Source organism: Falco peregrinus, chromosome 3, assembly GCF_023634155.1.
Source record: "Falco peregrinus isolate bFalPer1 chromosome 3, bFalPer1.pri, whole genome shotgun sequence".
NCBI lineage: Eukaryota > Metazoa > Chordata > Aves > Falconiformes > Falconidae > Falco > Falco peregrinus.
This window is the reverse complement of record NC_073723.1, coordinates 53,664,384-53,688,443: the sequence shown is the minus strand read 5'-3', so window position 1 is coordinate 53,688,443 and position 24,060 is coordinate 53,664,384. Positions and strand designations below refer to the sequence as shown.

Sequence of the window (24,060 nt, the reverse complement as noted above, 5' to 3'; positions counted from 1 at the left end):
GGCCGGGCCGGGCCGGGCGGGGCCGGGGCCGGGGCCGGGGCGGGCCGAGCGCCACCTGCCTCCGCCCGGCACACTCCACCCACCCGCGGCTACTTGTGCGCCCCTCGACGTGCCGCCGCCATTTCCCCTCGTGGGCGGCCCGAGCAGGGGACCCCGTGCCGGGCAAGGCGCGGAGAAGGCGGTGGCCATGTCGCGGGGCGCCGCCGCGGCGGGGCGGCTGCTGGTGCTGCTGGTGAGTCGGGGCCCGGACGGGGCGCGCCTGGCCGCGGGGGTCCCCCCGAGCGGGCGGGGGGAAGCGCCGCCGTGCGGCGCGAACGGTGCGGGAGGGAGCGGCGGCACCGCCCGGCCCCGGCGCCGCGGGGGGCTGGAGTGCGAGCGCGGGGGGGCCCGTCCCGTCGGGCCTTGGCTGCCCTCCGCCGCCGGTGCTGGGGACGGGGTTTCTCCCTCGCTTTGCGAGCGGGCGAAAGCCATCGAAGCCATCGCCGCTCGCTGTCCGAGGGCGGGTGAAGGGAGGAAGAGGCGGCTGGAGCGGTACCCGGGATGGGTGGGGCTTCGGGAGACGCCAGGGGGAACAGGAACGCGGTGAAGCGTTCGGGCTGCTGCCGTCTTCGTGTTCAGCGTGTTATCTGTGTTAAGAAATCGCGTTGCCTTTTTGAAGGAGTAGTGCCAGGAGGGAGAATGGATCATGAAGTATGATTTAATGGAAGTTTTTATCGCCTTAGAGAAATGATACCAAATTCTTAACAATCCAAGACGCTTCAGGCTTTCTCCTTCCCTGCCCTCACTCGTTTTTTAGCCCACAGCCTTTAGACCTTCCATCCTCTGAAACGCCTTCTCAGGCTAAAAGCAAGGAGAGTTTCACAACCGCAGCGCCCGGTTTATTTGATCCGGGAGGATGTTTCCAGGCTGTTTCTAGGCGTTTTACCTTCATACCTGCCGCACTGTTCGTTAGCCCTTCCCCGTTCCACGCTGGCGGAACGCCTGCAGGAGCCGGGCGGCTGCGGCGCAGCCAAAGGCAGGGCTGGAGGCCGGGGAGCCGCCGGGGAGCCGCCGGGGAGCCGCCGGGGAGCCGCCGGGGAGCCGGGCGGCCTGCGGCTCGCTTGTGTGGTCAAGCGGCCTGGTGCTGTAGGTTGGAAACTTGCTCCCTGGGCTCGGAATCCAGCTACATCAGATTTGTCAGCTGGAGACCTGTTGCCTGATAACTTTGATGTAGACTTCTGGTTGGCCGCGGGTCGGCCAGCGACAGGCCACCCGCTTCTTTGCAGCAAGCTGGGCGTTAGAGTTTGGTTGGAAAGGTTTTGCCCAAAAGAGCCATGGGGAACATGCGGAATGCTACTTGTACAAAAGTTTTCACTGATTTTTTTCTGTAATACCTGAAGCCACAACATCATCCATTTTGGTGGGCTTGCATGGGCACAGGGTGCTGTTGGTTTTGCCTGAAGAAAAGAGGAAAATTATTTTTCTCAAACCTGATCATCCTCAGTCTCAGCTAAAGCTGTGGCAGGGTACAGTATACTAAGAGTGAGCTCAGTTTGGTGCCTGAATGCCTCATTGTCACACAGAATATTAGCAAATAAAGCTGCCTTAGTTGAGTGATGTCAGGAGAGGCAGTGCTGGGTTTTGCCTTTTTTGTTTGGTTGGTTTGGTTTTTCATCTCCCTGATCTGGACAAAGCCATTCATGTGACAGAAAATCTAGTTGCTTGTTTGAGAGCATCAGATTGGGGTCATTTCTATTTTATGACATGCAAGGATGGTACTGATAAAGTCAAAACCTTAAGAAACTCTTGAAAAACAAAATCAGTCTAGAAGTAGTGTCTTCCCAAAACATCTTCTACCTTAGAAGCATCGAGAACTTTTTCTTCCTTTCCTTGTTTTTCCTGGAAGTGTGTCTTCATCATCTGTGCTCCCTCCCTGCCTTCAGCCTGCATCCCTGTATTGTTGTCCCCAGGTACCTCGCAGAGGTTGTGGCAGCTTTCCCCAGGTCCCTGCCTCTGACCCTTTTCCAGGGATGTCCGGGTGTGCCGGATGGCAGTGCTCCTGCAGGGCTGGGCTCGGGCTTGACTTGGCATGTGTTCAGGGCACACACCCAGAGCCATGGGCCTGCCGGGCAGGCACAGCTATCGAGGATTATTAGACTGGGAGGTTTCTCCGTCATTTCTGAAGGGGGTGGACATCACGTCTTCAAGAGGTGAAATCCTAGAATGCTTCTTACATTTGAGTGAAAGAGGAGTTGACAGAGATGTATGAATCTTACTACCCAAGTAGCAAAACTGATTTTATTCTCTGAACATATTCTCAGATTGTATTTCCTTGATGTTTGGGATGTTAGACTTTGGCTAGGTATGATGAAATTCAGTCCACAATACATTGGATCACTATTGTAATGTCAGAGGCAGTAGCAATTACTTTTCAAAATTAACAGAAACATGCTAAATTAAAAAAAAAAAAACCAAACCACAAAAACATGTTTACTTTTATAAAGAGCAAAGGTGAGATAATTCAAAGCAGCCTAGCTTCTATCACCAGTAACATGTTGAAACATGGTAAAAATATTTACAAGTATCTGTACATTGATTCAACAAATTAATATTGTTCCAAAAAAAGGGGGGTGGGGGAGTGGGGGATGACAGGACAGGAACTGTGCTACAGTGAGATATGGTGGGAGATACGTGAGATCTAGTATTTTATCCATCCTATTGAACTAAAGTGTTGTATTAGTTTGGACACTGGACTTTAGAAAAAGTTATTCTGCCCAGGAGAGTCTAGAGGAAAGCCAAAAATACAGTCTAAATTCAGGAAATCCTGTTTTCTGATTCTTGAAGTGAGATTAAAGAACTGAGAAACAGGGCGGGGGCACGAGTGAGAAAGACCCATGATGAGTTTTCAGATACATAAAGGGTTAATTGTGACAAAACCTGAATTAACACTGTTCAGTAAGAGCGTTATCAATATGGCAAAGAGGGAAAGGTTAAGACATCTCAATAAAGGTGTTTGAGTTTCTGTTTTGGTAAGTGGGGATGCAGTGGATGCAGAGTGCACCTGTCTGGTTGGATCACATTGTGCTTTTGAAGCAAATCTGCAGCGTCTGGATCTGATCCCTCCTGGGTGAAACTGCCCTGGGAGATGCATCCATCTGCTCGTGGGTATTTGGTCTGTGGGACCAGGCTAATTCTAGTCTGAAGCAAAAGCCACAAAACACAGGTTGTGTAGTGTTGGGTTCTCAGCAGCAACTGCTTTGCTCTACAAATCCTCTCATGTTGGGCTTACAAACTAGACATGGCTACAGTCAGGGGCTCAGAGAGAAATAGATGTGGGCTGGCTCTGGGGCAAGTTGAACTGCTCTACAATTTCTTTGTTGGTATTGTCTGTATTTCTGTTGATTATCATGGAAGTTTAAGCTTTTAGCGTTCATTTAGATAAGTGATTTTGTGTGCCTTCATCTGAAACTGAATCTCATCCAAACAGCAATATGATCAACTTGCAAAGAGCTAAAAATTAGCATAATAAAATTAGGATAAAAATTAACAAAGTCTTCCCATCTGTAACACTGTCTAGGCACTGCCTCAAGTTAGCTAGTGAGGCTGTGGAACTTCCATCCCTTGTTTTTAAGAACAGGTCATCAGGAAGATGTAGTTTGTCCTGGCCCTGGGGAGATGGACTAGTAGATGATCTTGGATGGTCCCTTCAGCCTGCTTCTCTTAAGTGTGGAAGATCTTCGCTTGCCCACTGTCGTCAACACCAAACTGACTCACATGAGGTGCAGGATCCAAATCTCCTGACACACAGCATATGTGAAAGACAAGGTTTCTAGGACTTACTGTTTTGTTGTGTAGCAAATACAGACACATACCTTCTTGCTTACTCAGTCTTCATCTTCACAGTACAAAGCTAAGATGGGTGTTCAAAATCTCTTCCTTAGTCACTTCCTGACTACACATGAACATGGATTTGGGCAAGAGCAGCCTTGTAGTCACTCCTTGCTTTCCCTTGCCCTCTTGCCTATTCCTGCTGCTTTCCTGTAGTATTTCATTCCATTTTTATTACTTCAGGCCTCAGGTTTTCTACCTCATTTTCTGTAACCATCCAGTTTTCTTCTGACAATGCTTTCTCAGCTCTGTGTTATCAACAGATGTATTTTTTGTGCCAAGGCTATGATCCACATGAAATGATGAACAGGGCTTTCCTACTCTTACCAAGCCATTTAACAGAAGGCAGCTCTAGGAAATTAAAAAAAAGGGGGGGGGGGGGGGGGGGGGAGGGGGAGGAGGTGGATTCAGAATGCAACAGCTGTTGGATATGTGACTTTTCCTTGAAGAAAATGTCATTGAAAAGCGCTTTTCCACATTTTTGGAACCTTTACAAATTGTCTGTAAAAATGCGGGATCCTTTTATGTATTTGTTACACATGTATGCACCTTGTAAATAAACTCACCATTTTTAGGCGCTGTTTGTAGATGTCTTAGAAATCCCTTATGAGATTACCTGTGGACTATAGATTAAAAAGTATAAGAGCAAAAGTATTTTTACTGTTTTAGCAGTAAGAGTTTTAAGGCTGCTTTGCTGCTAAGCAAACAAAGCTATACTTACTTTTAACTGTCTTAATGAAAGACTTTCTGTTTACAATGACTAATAGGATTTTCTCCACTTTCACTCAGTGGAAGACCTCCTTATTCTTGAATTTTAGGCACTTCTGTTTATACTGTGGTTCTCCTATTTCCAATACAAAGAAACTTCTCACCTTGTGCCTCTTGTCCTTGTTCAGTATTGAGACAGAAACACTTTTCCCTTCAGTTTACCAGTAAGAACAAATAAGGATGTTCATGAAGACATCAGGACAACTATTCACCTTGCAAGAGTTGCAGGTTCTGTTGTAAAACCTTGACTGTAAACCAAAATTTTCCTGTCACTCTTGCTGGTACAATGTCATTAATCATAAAAATAAATTTTAAAAATCCGTACAAGTAATAAGGTTGTATCCCTCACAGCACATAACCATTAGGGAACTCGGTGCTTGCTGATTTTTGCCTTCAGAATATTTACATGGGGAAAATTCCCATTTGAAGAACAGTTTTGTTGGGCAAGTTTCAGCAGCCGTCTGCTACATTGCTCAATTTCTGCTACATTCTTCCAACACCTTCCACTGCATTGTATGGGGAAAAGATAAACATCTTTTTTTAAAAAAAAAAAAAAAGCTGTCATCAATGCAGCAATCAAGGCTGAGTCAGAGGGATGAATTAGGGAGAGGCCAGTCAATAGTCTAGAAATCAGTCAGAGAGAACATAAAGAAATACTCCCTGATGTAATTCAGTAGGAAATTACCTTTTATGAGCCTGCTTTGCCTTAGGCGTTAGTATTAAAAAAAAATTAGAATTCCCTAAGTTGTGAAATGTAGGTAGATGTAATAGTTTCGAGAACATAACAGTGTTCTCTACCTATACAAAGCTCAAAAGCTCTATTTGTTGGTTTCATATGTAATAACCTACATGTTGTTGTTGCATCCCAGTGCCTACATTTTTGCATTGTTGGGGGGGGGGGGTGTCGCTTGCAGAGTCTGTGGTGCCTGAAGAGTGGGTGTAAACACAGGGTCTCTGGTGGTTTGGCAGAGCTTCCAGTTCCTTCCAGCTAGGATGAGGCACCTAACTGAGGTGTCTAAAGGCATGCAGAGCTGTCCTGGGCTGTCCTGGTGCGTGGAGAGATGCGCAGTCCCAATACTGAATGCTGGCGTGTAAGGTTTTGTCAGAGCAAGCATGAGCTGCCTGCTAGCATGCATGGGCCTCTGCCTTAAGTAAGGGATGTATGTGTGCCATTTGTCCTCCCAGCAAGGTGCCAAGTAGAACGCTGCTTCTGTCATGTAAACTTCAGCAGATGTTTTGATTAGTTCTTGCTTTTAAACGTTATTTAACTTGTTTTGTTTGCTGATGCGGTCGGTAACCCACCACAGCCTGTATAATCTGTGATTTGCCCAGAAGGAGGGGATTCTTCAGAGCGCTGCTGGCAACCAGCACTTACTTCAATTGATGGCAAATTCCCATTGTTTTGGAATAGTGAAGCATTATTCAGCACTGAAAAATGGTTGATTAAAAATTACTATAAAGCCTGCAATTATTGGGGGAGGGAGGTGTCAATTGCTTATTATCCTTTTCCTGCCAGGAGAGTGCAAAACTTAGTAATTTTATAATTGTAGTGTATGTTTTTAATGTGGATGGCTATGGATGAATTTTTCAGAAGTTATTACGGGTAAATAGTAAATATTAAATGATAGACGTTCAGATGCCCTCTTCCTGATGGGTTTGCTGTTTTTATGAGGGAGGTCATGTCAGTTAAGTTTTAGTACTGCTGAAGTGGCATAGAATTAATAATGTTTATCATAACTTCCATTGCAGATCTGTTTGAATTATGGAAATGGATTCTATGTGAAGGTAGGAAACAATGAAAAACTGCTTGTCTTTATCAGTGCCTGAAGAAGGGTTCTCTGAGCAAAGTGTCAAAGGCGTGGCATACTTCAGTTGATAAATATCTTGAGTTTTACCATTTTCTGAAGCATTGAAGATGTGTAATGAATAATGAACTAAAAGCTGAAATGTAAGTGAATAGATTCTTACATCCATCAAACTGAGTGGCATTCAACTTGAGAAACTTCCTCTAAAATATTAAGTTTGCAGATATCTCTTTTTTAACTCTATAAATGAAATTGACTACTGTTTTATGGAATATGTTAATCGAAAACATTTCCAAATGTGAATCTGGAAATCAACAGACACATTAGGGACGAAGCTGGACAGAAAAGTGAAGGCTGTCACGCCCAGTGATAATGAGAGCTAATTGAGCAAGGGTAGCAGAGGCAGTGGATGTGTTGAATGGAGGCCGGCTGTTTCATGTATTGTGTTTGAGAGAGAAGACTGAGTACAAGGCAGTATTGGTGGGTTGGTAAACAGGCAGTGATGGTGGTTCAAAACAGCCTTAGTGCAAAACTTCTTCCCACATCTGATGACAAGCACTCAAATCTTCCAGAACAGGTGTAATTTCACCCACCCCGGTCATGGGAACTTGCTCAGGTATTTGAAGCCTGTCTTACCTAATTCTGTCTCAATGAAAAGACTAGTGTAGTTTTCCTCCTCCATCAGCTTGAGGAGCATATAGTTCTTAGATTGTGGCTCGGAAGGCTAATGCTGCTCCATGATTTTGAAGCTACTAGCTATTGAAAGAGCAAAAGCTATTCAGACATCTGGGCTACAGCAGCACTAAAGCATTCATCTGAAATGGCTAAATGTAACGCTGACATGCAACTTTGTTTTTTCACAGGTTTATAATCAAAATGGCATGAGTGGCATATTGTCTCATCCCAACAGCCTAATCAGACAGAAGCGAGAATGGACAGTCCCTCCAGCTTTCATACGGGAAGAGGAGGACAATTCCTATATGAATCCAATCGCTAGAGTAAGCCCAGAAAAGAGATAAAAATAAAGATGAAAATGTAGAATGAGGTTATGGCTGCCCTAAACACACGCACAGATATTTCTTTAATTTTAAAGGACTATTGAATGTCAGTTGAAGATTGACACATTTCCTTCTGTTTCCTTCCTTCAGCAGATGGGTTACTCCTGCAGCCTGATTTGGCTCAGTGTCTCATCTTTTCCCAGCCACCAGTTTTCATAAAACTTTTGGAAATGCAATACAAAGATACTTTTCTCACTCCACCACCCCTACTTGGCTGTGGTTGAACTTAGGAAGTGGGTACCAGAACTGCTGGTGGTGACTGGGCAGAAGGGTGTACATGGAGCACATTTACATATGCCTCACTTCTTAGGAAACAGAGCTAAAAATAACCAAGGTATCACCCTTTGTGCAAGAACAATACTCATTTAGTTCAGAACCAGTGCTGAAACCAGAATTCACCACACCTGTCACGTCAGCATATAAAGTAACTGCAGATGGAGCAGGCTGTTACCCTCTGGCCCTTGGTGGTGATACTGGCACAACGCACATGTGCTTTTCCAGATGCTTCAGGTATTTGCTGACAGCAGAGGAAGAGTATAGTCTGTAGTCTATGTAGCCTCTTCTATCTGTTCCTCTCCAGGTCTGACCTTTTTTCCTCCACCCTATCACTTCCTCAGTCCCGGTCACGTTCGCTAGCTTAGGGCTAATCTCCCTTAAAAATTTGTCATACTTTATTTCTAGGCTTTGCTCAAGTAACTTCAGTCTCCCCTGCTCAATTTATTGTTTCAGATTATTTTTCTCTCTTGATCTTTCTCCACATTTTGTTTGCCCCCATCATTTTCCTCCTGCTTCCCTCACTCGAGCTTTTCACCTTATCACAGTGGTCGTCCAACCTTTCCTCATACTTGTGCCCTATCCCACTCTCTTTGTCCAAGGAGTCCCAATTTTCTTCTGCCACAGATCTCTCCACTCCATGGTTCCCAACTGTTGTGCTGTCCATCATGTTCCTTGTCTCCCTGCAATAGATCCTCAAACAGAACATGCAGCTCGTTCCGCATTCATCTCAACATCACCACACTCAAAAGAGTGCAGGGAAATGTGCTTACTATTTATTTTTTCTTTGTTTATTACAAAAATTGCAAAAATATTTGTGTTGCATTTTAAAATGTGGTTTTATTTACCAAATGCTATTTTATCTGTTATATTTCTGCTAGATACATTCTGATCTTGAAGATAAAGGGATAGTGGTAACTTATACTATATCTGGTCAAGGAGTAACAGAACCCCCTTACGGATTATTTGTTATCAATGGAAAGACTGGAGACTTGAACATCACGGGAAGGGTTGACAGAGAAAAGACTCCAATGCTGTTTGTGAGTTGAATAGTAACTTTTTTCCTTATAGGTGCTCTTCTATCCATTTTTTATTTATTTTGTTCAAATAATGCTTCTGGATATTTGTGTGTGTATGCATGCTTGTATTTGTAAGCATATTATATATGCTTAGTGTTTGTTACATACATGTTTCTATATATTTCTATTTTGCATATGTATTTATATATATTACAGTCACTCATTGGATTTGCTTATTGTTTCTGTCTGTATTATTTCAGCTCAGAGGTCATGCACTAGATAAGACTGGAGCAAAACTGGAAGAGCCAATAGACCTCCCAATTAAAATTGTGGATATAAATGACAATGCTCCGGTGTTTGCACAGGAAGTTTTTGTTGGTTCAGTTGAAGAATTAAGTGAAACAGGTAATGCTGCTTTTAAATTGGTTTTTTTATTTAGTTTTTCCCACACATGCAAGGGCACAAGTGAACATAATCTTTCCAGCAGCATATCTGCATTAACAAGGATGTGATCTCTTGTTTGCATAGGTCAGGTTATCTACATGTGAATGTATGTTCTTATTCAGGCTTAAGCCGTGTGGTGTCATTAAGGGAAAGCATCTACATAAATGCAACAGGGGACAACACTTCCTCTTATGGCACCTTTGGTTTGGTGTCAAAGCGACCACAAATCCAGGAACCAGAGCCCTTCAGCAGGAATTGCATGGGAAATGCAGTCTACCTTCTGGGCTAGCAATCCCAGCTGTCTGGGAGGGACTCCACTCTGCCATGCTCATGAAAAGCCCTGCTTTATGTATGGGCCGGAGAGGTACTTCACTGTCAAGCACATATGGCCATGACCTAACCCTCGACAAGTTTGTGGCCGTTTTCCTATTGATGTCAATAGACAAAAGAGCAACAGATTGTTTTCCAGAAGGTAAAAGCTGTAATAAAACAATCTTATAAATACCTGACATTGTGTCCATTTCCATATCACGATAAACCGAGGAAACAAATTCTTGACCGTGCACTTGGGTGAGGTATTGAGTTCCCTCAGCTCTCTTTCAGGTCAGTGGCCACCATATGGTCATTGCGCTTTGCCTGAATTCCACCTAATATTCTAACTCTAGCACTGGGCACTGAGCTAGACCATTTCCCAAAGAACAAAACCTGTGCCATGAATTATGACAGGATTGCACATTGGAGTCCGCTGTGTATTTTGAGTGAAGCTGTTAGAGGGCGTCAATACAAAGCAGTTGTTTTAATACTGTTCAGGTGGAAGAGTTAGTAGTGCTCTCTTTAGAATAATAATGTGTGAGGGAAATGCAGCTTGTTCAAAAACTTTTTCTTTCTTCTCTGAATGATGTCTACAGTTTTCTGTCAGAATTTTTGAAAGAATTCAACCTGTTGTTTAATTCTGGTGCATTGAATTCTGAGTTACAGATATGTGGATACAATTGGTTTTTACACGTACTGTTTGGATTCCAGGAATGCTTCTTCAAGTTTATTAATTAAATAAATAAAGGCAAGAGCGTCAGAAAACTGTGCAGTGCATCTGACAACATGCCCTTACCTTTGACGTTACAGTAAAAACACTTACCAGAGGATGGCAGTGTAAACAAATACTGGTGGGTTTTTTTGCTTTTTGCAGGTACAATTGTAATGAGGATAAATGCAACAGATGCAGATGAACCAAATAACCTAAATTCCAAAATTGCTTTCAAGATCATTTCCCAAAGCCCTAGCGCTGCATTCAGTGTGAATAAGGATACTGGCGAGGTTCAAGTAGCAAAAATAAACCTTGACAGAGAGGTAAAAACACCCTGCCACTTCTAATCTGTTAACAGTGGTCTTCTGATGCCTGTTGTGTCACCTTCAGCCTTACCTGCCGAGTGAAGAGCTGGCCCTCTGTTTCCTTCGCCTCCCTTGGGATTAAAACCTTGTCTGGCTGATGCATGTTTTTCAGGAGTTGGAGGGGAGGGCCGAGGAGGGAGAATGTGATGGGATCAGGGTTGTATTCCCCCTGTCACAACAGCAGCCTAGTACAGCACCAGCCAGCCCCTAGCACAGCGCCAGCCTGATGTCGTTGCTTTCAGTCCCTTCCATGCAGCCAGGGCAGCAGTTGCGTGAAGCGAGGGGTTATTTCTTTTTGCTGGAGAGCATATGGCAAAGACAACGCAGATCACCCTCTGCAAAGCTGCTGATTGCATCTAGATTTCTGTGGCCTGCTATGCAAATCGAGGTGCAAAGAGTTAGGATGGGTGCCACTGTGAAACAGCGTTGAAAGCCACATATTGCCAGCAGCTTTGCCTGTGCTTGCTTTGAATTTTCACTGGCCAGCAGATGGTGGTCTGGATGTTAGCTGTGGGGAACGTCTTCTGCCTTTAGCCCTGTCCTGACACGCAGGTAGCACTGGTCCTGTCCCTGTTTATGGACACTGAAATTTTTTCATTTGCCATGTAAGTACAGGTTAACTTCTTTGTGAAAGTCCCAAATCCTTTTCAAAGCCTTGGCTCTACTCCAGCAGAGCCTGTCAAGGTAGTTGTGTGTGAGATCTGCTTCTAGCCAGAGAGGAGTTAAAATTGACCATGAGAGGGATCAGCGAAATGTAGTAAAGATAACACAGTGAAGAAAAACTAGGCTGGTTTAAACACGTTTGTTTTCTTATCATGGCAGACACAAAGTAGCTATTCTTTGGTGGTGGAAGCAAAAGACCGTGGTGGTGGATTAGGTGGGAATGCTGCAACATGTTCTTTAGAAATCAAGATTTTGGATGTCAATGACAATCTGCCTGTTGTTGAAAATCGTGCAGTAAGTACATTTATCACAGTCTTTGGCATGTTATTACACCTGTTGGTATCCCATTGCTTAATAACGAGGTTCTGCAAACTTTCTTGCACGGGTGGAATGAAGTAAATCATTACATCTTTATGAAGAAGAATGTTTTTTGATTGCAGTTTGAAGGAAGCATTGAAGAAAACAGAGCAAACGTGGAAATTCTGCGAATAAAAGTATTTGACAAAGATGAAGAGTTTTCTGATAACTGGCTGGCAAACTTTTCATTTGTTTCTGGCAATGAAGGTGGCTTTTTTCGTATAGTAACGGATACCCAAACAAATGAAGGAATTTTGACTCTTGTGAAGGTTAGTATATCCTTTAGAGACTCATCTTTAAATATTAGAGTAATTTATTCCCTTTAAGCTGCCATACAAGCTATTTATATTCAGTCAGTATGTAAACTATAAATTTACATGGTGGACGCTCCTCCTTTGGCATACTCTTTGTTGGTGTATTCAGTAATTCTGTGCAAAATCATTATTTTTTTCCAGCTTTACCATTTACTTTCTGTGTGATCTCAAATATATCTAGTGGGGCAGAAGCCCCGAGTTTCCCTGTTGTTTGAGCAACAGTGCTAATAAAAATGCTGTAAAGTTTCCCATATTTTTGCTCTCCTTACTGATCTCAGTTTAAATTTATTTGCCATGGCCACAGATAACATTGCAGACAACACCTACTCCGTGAGCCATGGGCAACAGACTTTTATTAATTTCCATAAATTGAAATTATGAAAATATTTTCCATAAATGGAATTCTTTATTTTATGAATTTCACTCCCCTTCGGTCCACAAGAACTGAAAATGCAGAGTGTCCTGAGTATTTTTTTTCTTTTTTTTCCCCTCTGGTTTTGGTATCAGAAAACTGATAACTGCAAAAGATTGATAAGCGTTATTAAGTAAATTAATTGGTTTTAAAAAAACCATACAAATGGAAGAGGCAAGTAATATTGAGCACCAGTTCACTGAAGGTAGGGACAGAATAGATGGGTAGGACTCACTGTACCTACCTTAAATTAGTTTAAATTCAGTATTATAAAGACATCCCTATGGTGCCATCCATTAAAAATGAGGAGTCTTCCTTATGTACTTCTAAAGAGTTTCAAGTATTATATACTCTGGTAACATGTTAACTGACAGTTCTTTGCACTGTGGCATCCTAAATATTTAAATAGGGATGCTACAGTATTATTTAAATAGGATTATTTAAATATTAAATGCATGAATGTTGTGTAGATATCAGATTCTGTCAAATTCTGAGTGTTTTTGTTGGGTTTTTTTATTGCTGCAGGAGCTGGATTATGAAAAAATGCAAAGCCTGGACTTGGGCATTGTTGTTACAAACAAAGCAGAGTTCCACAAGTCAATTAAACACAGTTACAAAGTACAAACAATTCCAGTCAGAGTTAATGTGGTTAATGTGCGGGAAGGCCCTGTGTTCCCTGGTGGCACAAAAATTATTGAAGCAAGTGAGAAACTGCAGATAAACCAGGTTATTGGACAGTACCAAGCCTATGAGGAAGACACTGGAAAAATAGCACAGAACATTATGTAAGAATCTTATTATAACCATCATAACTGAGTATGTCAGAAATCACATCTTATTGTAAAAGTGTGTATATTGAACTGAAATAATTTCAAAGGCAGTAATTTTCTACTGTGCATATTTTACACCTAAAACAACATAATGATCATCATCTTCAATATTCTATTATGCAGAAAATAGCTGAGGTGAAAATCCTACTTGTTTTGTTGTATGTGGTGAGACATGAGTGTTTGGGCTGAAGTTGTCCATGCTTGTGTCATGCATGTTTAATTTTGACAGTAATTTACTCATCTGATTTCATCATCTGCAGAAACTTTAGGAAGAAATATTCAGAAACATGTAGTGATCGGACAGAAAGGTTGTGAAGCACATAAATCTGTGTGTGTGTGTTTAGCTTTCAAATCGTAGCTCTTCAGATAAAATGGCGTCGAACCACCACTGTAGCTTTTGCAAATGGTGCAGACCAGCTGAGGTGTGTACCCACTGGTGGACCCCTCTCCCCCACACCTGTAATACAGTCTCTCCTGGGTGGCTGCTGCTGAGCTTTTGCGGTGAACAGGGATGGAGAGGAAGAGGACGATGACCAAGAGCACAGCTCCCTTTCCTGCTCCAGTCTCACTCCGAGTCGACTTTTTATAATGCCTCCGCACATAAATCCTGGCTCTAGAGGGAAAGTCAGGTTTCAGCGTTCAGGGTAGGTTTATAATCTTAGGTTTATAGCTGAAACCAATTCCAGTGGCAGGAGTGTCAGACCTCAGATCTAGGGATTTTGTCTGTTCTATTAAACAAAGAGTAAACTGTGAAGCTGCTTTTTCCGCTGATGATTGCTTTCTTCATTATAAATGTGTACATCTTTGTATGTGATTTTAATCAGATACATGAAAGGAAGAGATACAGCAAACTGGATCACAATCAACTCAGTCACGGGGGAAATCCAACTTGCCAATAAACTTGATTATGAATCGTCTTATGTAGTAAATGGTACCTACACTATCACCATGTTGGGTATAACTACTGGTAAGTTGCAAGGGTTTTGTTTTCACACTAATTGGTTTCTGTAGGGTTTACGCTGCCTTTCTAGGTTTAACCTCCCTATCTTTAACTGCCTAAAAGTTAGTTACCTAGTGCAGTTTCCCATAGGCTCTGTATTTAGAGGAGAGACCCAGGCTTACACTGAAATAGGATGAACCTTGGAAAGAGTTCCCAAGGTGCCTGTTTCGTTTCTTTGACTAGATGGAAGTGAACTTCTATAAAAGTTTTGCGAAGACCAAGTCTGATAAGAACATCCCTTGTCAAGATAGAAATTGCCAGTATCTCAGCATGCTAATTGGCAGCCTTCAGAGTACTGAGTTTTCTTGAATGATAACCCAGAAAGACTCCCTGAACTTTTTGTGTAACTAATTAGAATTCTTCTTTTATAATCTGCACGTTACTGTGTAACCACACATAGGAAATACTTTTTTTTTTTTAAAGAAAAAAAAGTAAAATAGTAAAACAGCTTACCTTCAGAAGAACTTTTTCAATATGTTTATCAACATTAGGAATTAAATAGTGCTCCCACAAGCTCCAGAGAGAGCTCTTTCAACTTATTTCAGCAATGTTTGTGGATTGGAAAATATTCAATTCTTTATTTTAAGATGATTGTTTTGCACAAATAAATTTAACTTTTCATATTTAAAATCTTAGATGTTCCGAAGAAAACGGTCACCGGCACAGTCATTATTCAAGTTAAAGATGAGAATGATAACTGCCCAGTTCTTGTGAACCCTGTGCAGACTGTGTGTTCAGATGCAAAATTAGTTGATGTTACAGCTAATGATTTGGACAGTTACCCAAACAGTGATCCCTTCAGCTTTGCTGTCATTGATGAGCCAGAAGGGACGGCAAAAAATTGGGTTATTGCATCCAGAAATGGTAAGAAAATGTATTTTTAATTACTTTCAGTTCTTCGGAGTCCTAGTGTTGAGATTTGTTAATTCCAGTCAAACTGACCGTTTGGCTGATCCAGACCAAAACAACCTGTATATATGGAGTTAGGCATGAAGACACATCACTTGTGTTCTGCTCTCTTCTCTCTAATGCTATAAAAGCACAGTCATGTCTTCTGGGGCTTGTTGCCTTCGCTCAGTTGGACCATATTTGTGCAGTTTGATGATGCGTATGTGGTGATGATGATTTCATGGGTAATGCTGTGATCAAGCCATTCCCATCTTTCCAGAAAAAGAATACAGTGATGGAGGATGTTTTTGTTAAAACTGAGCTTGCAGATTTAGAGTAACTGTAGCCAGTAACATAACCAACTTATAAATAAATAAATCTGTCTGCACAGTGGGCCTTGAAAAGGGGAAACAGTGTAAACTTTCCAAGACTGTCCAGCACAGTAGGAACAGAAATAATTCAGAAATCATAAATAATTTTAATGAGTATTTCAAAATGAGATCAGCATTTTCTTCTTACATTTCTGTTCCTGTAAGCCTGGGAAATGCTTGAAGGAAATGCTTCAGGTAGACCGAAGGTACCAGAAAGCACTTCAGACTCATTATTCTGTCCTCCGTAATACTACAGCAAACACTGCAAAGCGATCGGCAGTCATCATAATGGCCAGGTTTAGGACCAAGAAGGAATCTTCTTAGCTTTCCTCACCCCATTTGCAGCCGGACTAGTAGCAATTGTAGAAGTCACAACTCTTCCAAACCGGGTGGTGTTCCCCAGCTGGGAACATCATCTGGGCATCTCTTGCCTAGTTGTGTCCTTGATGTGACACGGCCACAGGAGCAGGTGATACGCTGGCTCCCCAGTCTCTGCCTGTGGCCTACGACAGATTAATCTCCTAAGGACTGAAGCTGTTTTATTGTGGATTCAGCCTTTACCTACCTGGATGATGTGTAGGTTAACACTACATAGGCGGTTGGGCTGTCTTCCATGATGTCTCTGGTGATGTGAAACTCTTCACAATTATCTGAGACCGCAAGTGAGCACAGCTGCTTTGTTACCAGCATGAATTACATGATAAAAATAAGAGCACGTACACTGTAGCAGCAGCTGATTAAACTTCACTCCATTGCACTGGCTGCATTTAACTGGAGGGGTCTTGGGAGGCTGTGGTTTTATTTCCCTTAGTTTACAGGAGTCAACTTTCTCTCCACTCATTTCTTGTCTTTTGTTTTTCTTTAACCGCCTCCTCTGCCTCAGGCACCAGCATACAGTTGGTACCACAAAACCTGAAGCTGGGAAGAACTGAAGTTCGCATCTTAATAAAGGATTTCCAAGGGTTCAGCTGTGCTCAGGCACAGTCTCTGCAACTGACAGTTTGCAAGTGTGCAGATGATGGTGTATGCAAAGAGAAATATATTGGCAATAAGTCGGTGGGTCTGGGACCAGGAGCAGTTGCGCTAATCATCTTGGCTTTTTTACTTCTACTGCGTAAGTAATTGTTTCATATTATCTTGGAAGCACTGTAAATATGATCTGTAAGGCATCAGGAATGAAACAGTCTGGCTTTCAGGTTTTATCATCTTGATATATTCTGTGTAAACTCCTAGTCTGTGTGAAGTCACGGCAAATCCCCAACTAATTTTAGTCACATCAGCGCTTCACCCTCAAAGGATTTCAAGCAGTGCATTTTAAAGTCAATATGTACAACTTTAATATTTGTTTATGGTGCTCTAAATAACACGTGGGGAAGCAGTGAGGAACCCTTTCTGTGTTCTCACATCTTGTCATGTGAACCTAACTCTTCCCACTCAAACCACGGCATTTTCTCCACTTCTTTCTCCCTCACTGCAGACCCAGGTCTGGTGCCTTGCTCTGAGCAATGTATGACATTGCTCTTTAGTGAGACAGAACAGAAGTTCGAAAAGAAGAGAAGAATGCTTGGAGTTAGGGTACAGTCATGCACCAGCAGCGCATTTAGAACTGCAGTAGTTTATTGCTTGTACTGGTAGCAATCTAGTTGTGGCAAAACAAAGTTCATGCCACATAAATATGCTGTGCTCCTGAAACTGGATGTTTTTAAGTTCCCCAGGCAGTGCCCTAGGCATGTCATAGGAGTAGTGAGGTGAAATTTACATGACACCATGTCATTAACAGGAGGAGTTAGAAATGCTGAGGTTGTACAGTGAAATTTAGGGCTTGGGTTTGGTATATGAGATCTTCGGTAGAAGTATAGCTACATTACATGCATGATCATCTGCAGGGCTGAGGCTCTGATGGGTTAATTGTCAGTTTACTCTCTAGGAAACCAACCTGGCATATGTTTTTAAGAAATACCTTGAATATTTGGGAGCCTGTCTTCAGTCTTTATTAGCTCTCATACTGATCATTAGCTCATTAAAGATAAATTTTGGTGTGGGCACTGGCCAAACTTTGGTAATGGCTATTAGCGTGCTTTGACCCTAATAATCACATAGTTAATAGTAAACTTCTGTTTCCTCGTAGTTGTCCCACTATTACTGCTGCTGTGTCCCTGCGGATCAGGAGCAAAGGGATTTGCTGCAATACCGGACTACAGTGAAGCAACATTGCATCAGTGGAACAGTGAAGGAGCAGCTCCCGAGGAGAAGGCATGTATCCCTAAGAGCATTTCGCTTTGATTTCTATCCAAGTGTTCGGTTTGGCACTTGGCACCTCTTCCACATTACAGGCTGATGTTTCAAACTTGTACAGCAGATTTTAACCGCACATGAATATTAATTAAAATTAACCCTGTGAGGCTCAGCGAAGGATGCATGGACGATGAATTCCATCAGCAGCTCTAGAAAAAACAACCATAATGTTTAAATCCCAAAGTAAAGGGAAAGCAATCAAGCAAATATTGATGGTATCTGAGCAGAAGATAGGAGTGTGGGGAAAGCATCCTTACTGTAAAGACTGAAGCATTTGCATTTGCAAGCCTGGAATGTTCTGCACCCCTTTGGGAGTATGGTGAAGCAGGGAAGGCATGGGTTATACAGCTTAGCTTCTCTTCATTAGTTCAGAGTTTCAGGCTGCATTTTATATTACTTCCCTGTGTATTTGCCTTCTTAAACAGAGGAAATTGTTAATTGAAAAGAAAAAAAAAAGGGCAGAAAGTGCAAAACTGCAGAAAAACCCATTTTTGAAAAATAAGGGCATGACACTGACATGCTTCTGCACAATAACAAAGAAACAGAAGTAAGGTAAAAGACTGATTTAGGGCTAATGATCACACCAAATTCTTGTTAAAAGACAATTAACAGGGAAGCCAAACTTCTAGAAAAGAAGAAAGAGCCAGGCAGCACCATAGAGGCAGTGCACACTCCCTTGCTTTGTGTCTGAGAAAAGCTGGGCAGAGTCTTTCTTGGAACAGCTGAGCTCCCTGGAGTTTTGCAAGCCCTTTTTTGGTGTGGGTTTTTGTTTTGGTTTTTTTTTCCCAGCTTTCGCTCCCAAGCCTTTGAGTTTAAAGAAAGCAGTGATCTATGGAAACATTTCCATGATCCTTCTTGGGAATGCAGTTGTGGAAGCTGCACCCTCTTTCAGGAGGCCTTTTTGCAGCAACATGTATAGGTGCGAATTCAAGCAAGTTGTAAGACAGCACCCTCCCAGGTCCCACCCAGCCCCACTGCTGGTTTGGTGAGTTCCGTGTGCTAGACAGCACAGCTTTCATGTCACATCCTAATTTGTGTTGTTTATGTAGCCAGTGCAAAGCTTCATCCCACCCACTGCATCAGGGAACTCGAAAGGAGCAACCAGTGAAGTGACAGCAGCAGCAGGAATGAGTGGAGAGGAAACTGCAGCAGGAGGAAGCAGCTCTGCCTCTCACATAAGAGAGCATCACACCACTATTACTAAGGACAGATGGGAAGAGCAAAGACATCTCCTTTCTGGTGGGGAGTATGGAGCCATGGCAGCTGGAAGGGCTGAAGGCATGGCAGGTCTAGAAGGCAAGACAGTGGTGGCTGGAGGCGGAGTCGCAGTGGGAGCAGCAGGAGCCATGAATGAAGAATTTTTAAGAGACTACTTCAATGACGTAAGCATATGACCTGAAAATAACAGTAGTTTGATATTTACACTTAGTGTTGAGTGTATATACAAACGGTCCTGATACAGTGGTCAGTGTTGTGTGCCTGTGGAGTTGGGGGCATTAAGGATTTTTGGGTTAGACTCACATGTGGGACTTAGAGCATGGCAATGCTCAGTCTTGTAGCACTGGGTGCTTACAAAGTCTCCCATGATGAGACCCTTCTTCTGAGGGAGGTACTTGGGAATGGGATCCAGAATATTCAGCAGTGACCAAGGAGCCCCTTGCCCAGGAAGAAGCCGTGAGAAAGACTGCGATCTAAATCTCAGGGACTTAGGCACATTAAACTGGCCTGTAGGGAGGCACCTATGACTCATTGTGAGTCACTGCTACAAACTTTACTGTGGAGCAGGTTTTTGAAAGATAAGCAATAGATGTCATACGGTAGAGGGTGGGTCTGCATTTTCAAAGTAGCTGATGAAGTAGGTGGTGCTGGACTTGTCTCTTTGCCCAGCAGCCTGAAAGGGCCATTCTTCAGAAGCATATGAGGCACATGTTGCAATCCCCTTTCTGACTATTTTATTGGTGACCTAACCATGGACCAATAAGCTGTTCATACTCACTGTGGCTATTCCTCTTTGCACATCATTAGTTCTTAGGCTGCTGAGCTCCTTACGCTGAAAGTTTCACTTCCATATGCCAGGGAGTGTGTGGATTGTTCATCACCTATACGAACAAAACATCTTCAGACCCTGCAGCTGGCTGATGATGGGGTTTTGCAGGGGAGCAGCAGCGCGGATTTGAATCAACACCCCAGGCTAGGGAAGGATTTGAGCTTAAGATACTTGCATGTCTCCTGAGTGCTGTAGCTATTGATCTTCTGGGTGAACAGATGCAACAGTAGCACCTCTACTTTCCTTCCGCTTTTTACGCTTCCTAATATTAAGACATAGTTTAAACACAGCTGCTTGCTGAAGTCCTGCAGGAGGGCTTAGTGAAGGTCACGCTACAGTACTCTACAGCTTCTGGGAGGCTAAAATTTCTTGGATTATAGGGGGGAAAAAACACCAAACCAGACAAATGACCACATTGAATAGTTTCAGATGTGTGCTGATTTTTGTCAAAGCATCTCGGGTAGTGTGCCTACTTCCAGGATCAAACACAAATAATCATCCACTCAATTTGGGTCTGGATATATACCACATTATACAGATGCCTAAGCCTAATATACGCCCTGGAATGTCAAATGTGGCAGAAAAGTGGTTCTGAGCACAGGCCAGCAACCATATTAAGTAAAGCTGGTTCAGCAGGCCCAGAGGATTTGGCTGTCTTCACTCCTGGAACTGGAGCTGGTGCAAGCACGTACACAGATATTCATGCTAGCACTGGCAGCAGCTCCATTGCAGATGCTGTTTTCAGACAGAGCTGGCCCTGGAAGCACTATAATGAGAACCCGTGAGCATGCCTTGTTGCAAAGCAGCCTGCATAGAGCCTAAAACTTTATGTGCTGGACTGTGTTCCCATACTCATCAAGCCATTTAACTTCATGATTTGTTTGCTGTTGGGCTCCTTGGGTGTGATACAGCAGGCTTGTGGTAGTGAAAAGAGCCATGGCAGGTGATAACATGTCAGCATGTACTCATTAAATGTGTGTTTAAATATTAGGGTACTCTCAGGCATGGTGTTGGCACTGTCCCACAAACACCTAGTTGGAGGTGAAGTTCATTCAGTGAACCAAAATAAAAGCAAGCGTTTTGTGAAGATGGAGCGTTATCACAAGTGGTACAGTTCCTGGTAGGAGTAGCAGCAGGTGGTTATAGTACCCAAGATTTTCAGTTTAACCTCAGATTTTTCTTCTCATCAAGTGTACTGTCAAGTTCAGACTAACTTCAAAAAACCAAAACACTTTTATGTACTACCCTTTTTTGGTTGATGATTTCTGTGGGTTCAGTTAAATTTTCTTACTTCAACCTTTCTGACCAAGCATTCCTTATTTTCAGATTGATTATGTCTAGAGCTGACATCAATGAATTTTTGCTTGCTTTTGTTTTTTGTCTGTAGAAAGCTGTCTCTTTTGCGGATGAAGATGAAGCCCAAGCTGCAAATGACTGTCTCCTGGTTTATTCCCAGGGAGAGTCAGGCTCCCCCCACGGTTCCATCGGCTGCTGCAGCTTTATTGATGGTGATCTTGATGACCATTTCCTTGATGATTTAGGAGACAAATTTAAGACTCTAGCAGAAATATGCATAGGCAGACACATCAACATGAAAGATGGTAGCTCCAGGAATGAATCGGGTTTTGGTCTTAATGATGCAAAGTCGCAGTTCTTAGATCCACAGAATGCTTCCAGCTCCAAACAAGCCTTTGCCCCAGGCAGCTGCTTCCAGCCCACCCCACCAGTGCACGTGGGCAGTGGTGCAGGACAAGACACCATGTCCAAGAAGGTGGTCACGGAAACAACCTTTGCATCCTGCTCTGGGCAGCATAATACCCGGCCCCTTCCCACAGCCCACACAGAGACCAATTTCACCACGGTGGAAACATGCTATTCTGCGGGGGCTCCTGCCTACTCTGCCAGTGTCTGTCTAGACCCCCAGTTTAAGGAGAACATAGTGGTGACAGAGAGAGTGCTGGCACCTGCATCAAGCTTGCAGGGTCTGGTGGAAATCCCCAGTTTGCCACATGGAAATAACATGGTGGTTACAGAGAGGATGGTGAAGTCGGAGAGTGCCGGGCCGGGAGCCCTGACGGTTCAGGATCTCCCTGACTCCCAGTACGTCGTGGTGAGGGAGCGGGAGAGGGTGCTTGTGCCCACTGCAGAGCAGGGCTCACTCAGCTTCCCCACTTTGGCAGAGGGGTGCAGTGTGGTGGTAAATGAAAGGGTGGCAACAGCCTCGGGGATGCAAAGCAGAGCCGAACAGGCAGCAGGTGCCAGCCTGGGAAGGCAAGGGCATGTGTTGATCACAGACTCTCTGCTTAACCAGGCGGGCTCCAACTTAGAAGGGCCACCTCCTGCTAGTGCCACGCTGAGCAAGTCTTCCAGGGTCACCAAATACAGCACAGTGCAGTACACTCGCTCGTAGCCTGGCCCCTTGCAGGGGTGGTGGTGTCCAGCACTCTGGTGTCCACGTGTGTCTTGCCTTGGGCTTTTTCTTAAGACCTGAATTTGCTGGAGCTCTCAGAATGACATGGACTTGCTTGCAGTAGTTTGTATAAATAAGGATTATGACCAGGAAGCTAGCAAAGAAATCTGCTCTTACATAACATTGGCAGCGATCCTTTTGAAGTGGAAGTGTGTGGGAAAAACGTAATTTCTTCTTTACTGTTTTTGTAATTTCTGTTATTATTCAGTTAGTGTAATAATACCACATAACCACAGCTGCATAATTATGGGAAAGCAGAAAAAAGAAGTCTAAAATCTAGTGATGGATAGTGGTGTGCAAAGCTGGTTAGGTTTCTGAACTGCTGTTTAGTGTGTCTGCTGAAGTCCCCCTTCAGGGGCATCAGTTTCTCATTGCCTGTTTGCCATCTATTACCTTGTGGGCCAGGGTAGCTCCTCCTAAACTGCAGCTGCAGATCTCTGCACCTTGGTGGATGTCTGAGAAATCTCCCCTTCCTGAGAAGCCAAGGCCACCAAAACCAGTACATCCTCAGGGCAGTGGTGTGTTGATCTTCTGGAGGGATGTCACAACTTCGGGTTATCAGCATTTGTACCTTAAGCAATCAATACTTGCATATTAGCATTAGCACAGGGGTTAAAGAGAGTAAGTAGCAAAAAAGCTGAGAACTGCAATTTTTTTGGTACTTCAGTGTAAAAATTCCATTACTTGCCATGGGTCTAGGCTGACATGGACAAGTAAGCATTTGCATCGTATAGATTTTTTCATTGGCTCCTAACTGGTCCTTTAATAATATATGAGAAACAGCCAGGACTTAACCTTAGCTTTAAAGCTAGAGATTCAATCAGTAACTTTGCTAGCAAAGTTTATGGCCCTTAGACATCTGTAGGATATGATTTACAAGTGCAGTTAACTAAGTGATTTTAATTTTGTCTATGAATTGTCACAGGTACGAGCACAGAAATGCAGCCTGATACGTGTGCTTGTGTGTGAGGTTCTGCTGGCTCCAGTACCAGAGCTGTGTAGGCCTGTGTAGTGCCGTATAACAGCAATGTCTCTTGGCTCTGACAAGACAAGAGAAAGCTGCCTTTAATTCTCCAACAAATAAGACCATTTTTATGTGGTAAAAGCAGAAGCCAGTACTGCACTGTTTGGCACTATGTACATATGCATATGTAAATATTTGTATGCAGTTTGAAACACTTTAAAGTTAATTTTATAAAGGAAAAACTGTCATACACTCCTCATGTTTTCTCAGAGTAGGAAGCAGTATTTTAGATTAGGTATTGGTGCCACGTTTCTCTCATACCAGTAAAATCAGCAAGCTGGTCATACGGTGCTGCAAAACCAGTGTACCCGTGGAACTTTCTGGTTGTCTCCATCTCTCCTGGAGTTTTCCTGCATGCAGCTGCAGTTATGTTTTCCAGTAGTATGTTTTGCCTTTGGCTAGAAATGCTTTCAGTGTATTTGATTTTACTGATAAGGATGTAAAAGTTGATTCAAAAATATAAATATAAAAAGTAGGAACCGTGGCTATGCTTAACAGGAGGCAACTTGACAGACAGGCTGTTACATTAAGTGGAGTACTTCCAAGCAAATCAAATTACCCCCTTGCTTGGACCTGTTGGTTATTTAAGTACATGTATTTACTTTTAAGCAAGCACACAGTTTTAAGTGGTTACCACTTTTTCGTGCAGTTTAGAGGGAGTGAACTTATTTCTAACTTTTTAATGGAGTATTTCTGTGGCTTTATGCAATCTTGAAATAAAGAACTCTTACTGTATTTTTTTTTTTAATATGTACTTCATTCGGTT

General features: G+C 43.1%; 1 protein-coding gene across 2 annotated transcripts; it reads left to right on the top strand.

Moving 5' to 3' along the window:
• The first annotated feature begins 67 nt into the window (after positions 1-67).
• LOC101914677 (desmoglein-2) lies at positions 68-24,029 on the top strand. 2 transcript variants are annotated; one of them, XM_055800197.1, is made up of 15 exons: positions 68-232; positions 6,385-6,420; positions 7,304-7,438; positions 8,653-8,811; positions 9,051-9,195; positions 10,421-10,581; positions 11,446-11,580; positions 11,727-11,912; positions 12,895-13,154; positions 14,024-14,166; positions 14,836-15,063; positions 16,342-16,572; positions 17,587-17,711; positions 18,803-19,135; positions 21,188-24,029. In XM_055800197.1, exons 1-15 carry the CDS (start codon positions 188-190, stop codon positions 22,208-22,210), a joined length of 3,345 nt encoding a protein of 1,114 aa, XP_055656172.1. In that variant the 5' UTR covers positions 68-187; the 3' UTR covers positions 22,211-24,029. The 2 variants fall into 2 exon arrangements, with proteins under 2 accessions (XP_055656172.1, XP_027636797.2); XM_027780996.2 differs by lacking the exons at positions 68-232; positions 6,385-6,420 and adding an exon at positions 6,521-6,583.
• The last annotated feature ends 31 nt before the right edge of the window (positions 24,030-24,060 follow it).

Bases quoted from the DNA above. Each gene is read 5' to 3' on its own strand.
- LOC101914677 (XM_055800197.1), top strand. From the start codon at position 188: ATGTCGCGGGGCGCCGCCGCGGCGGGGCGGCTGCTGGTGCTGCTG. The intron at 7,439-8,652 runs GTAAGCCCAGAA...TATTTCTGCTAG, and splicing joins ATATGAATCCAATCGCTAGA to ATACATTCTGATCTTGAAGA. The intron at 11,913-12,894 runs GTTAGTATATCC...TTATTGCTGCAG, and splicing joins GAATTTTGACTCTTGTGAAG to GAGCTGGATTATGAAAAAAT.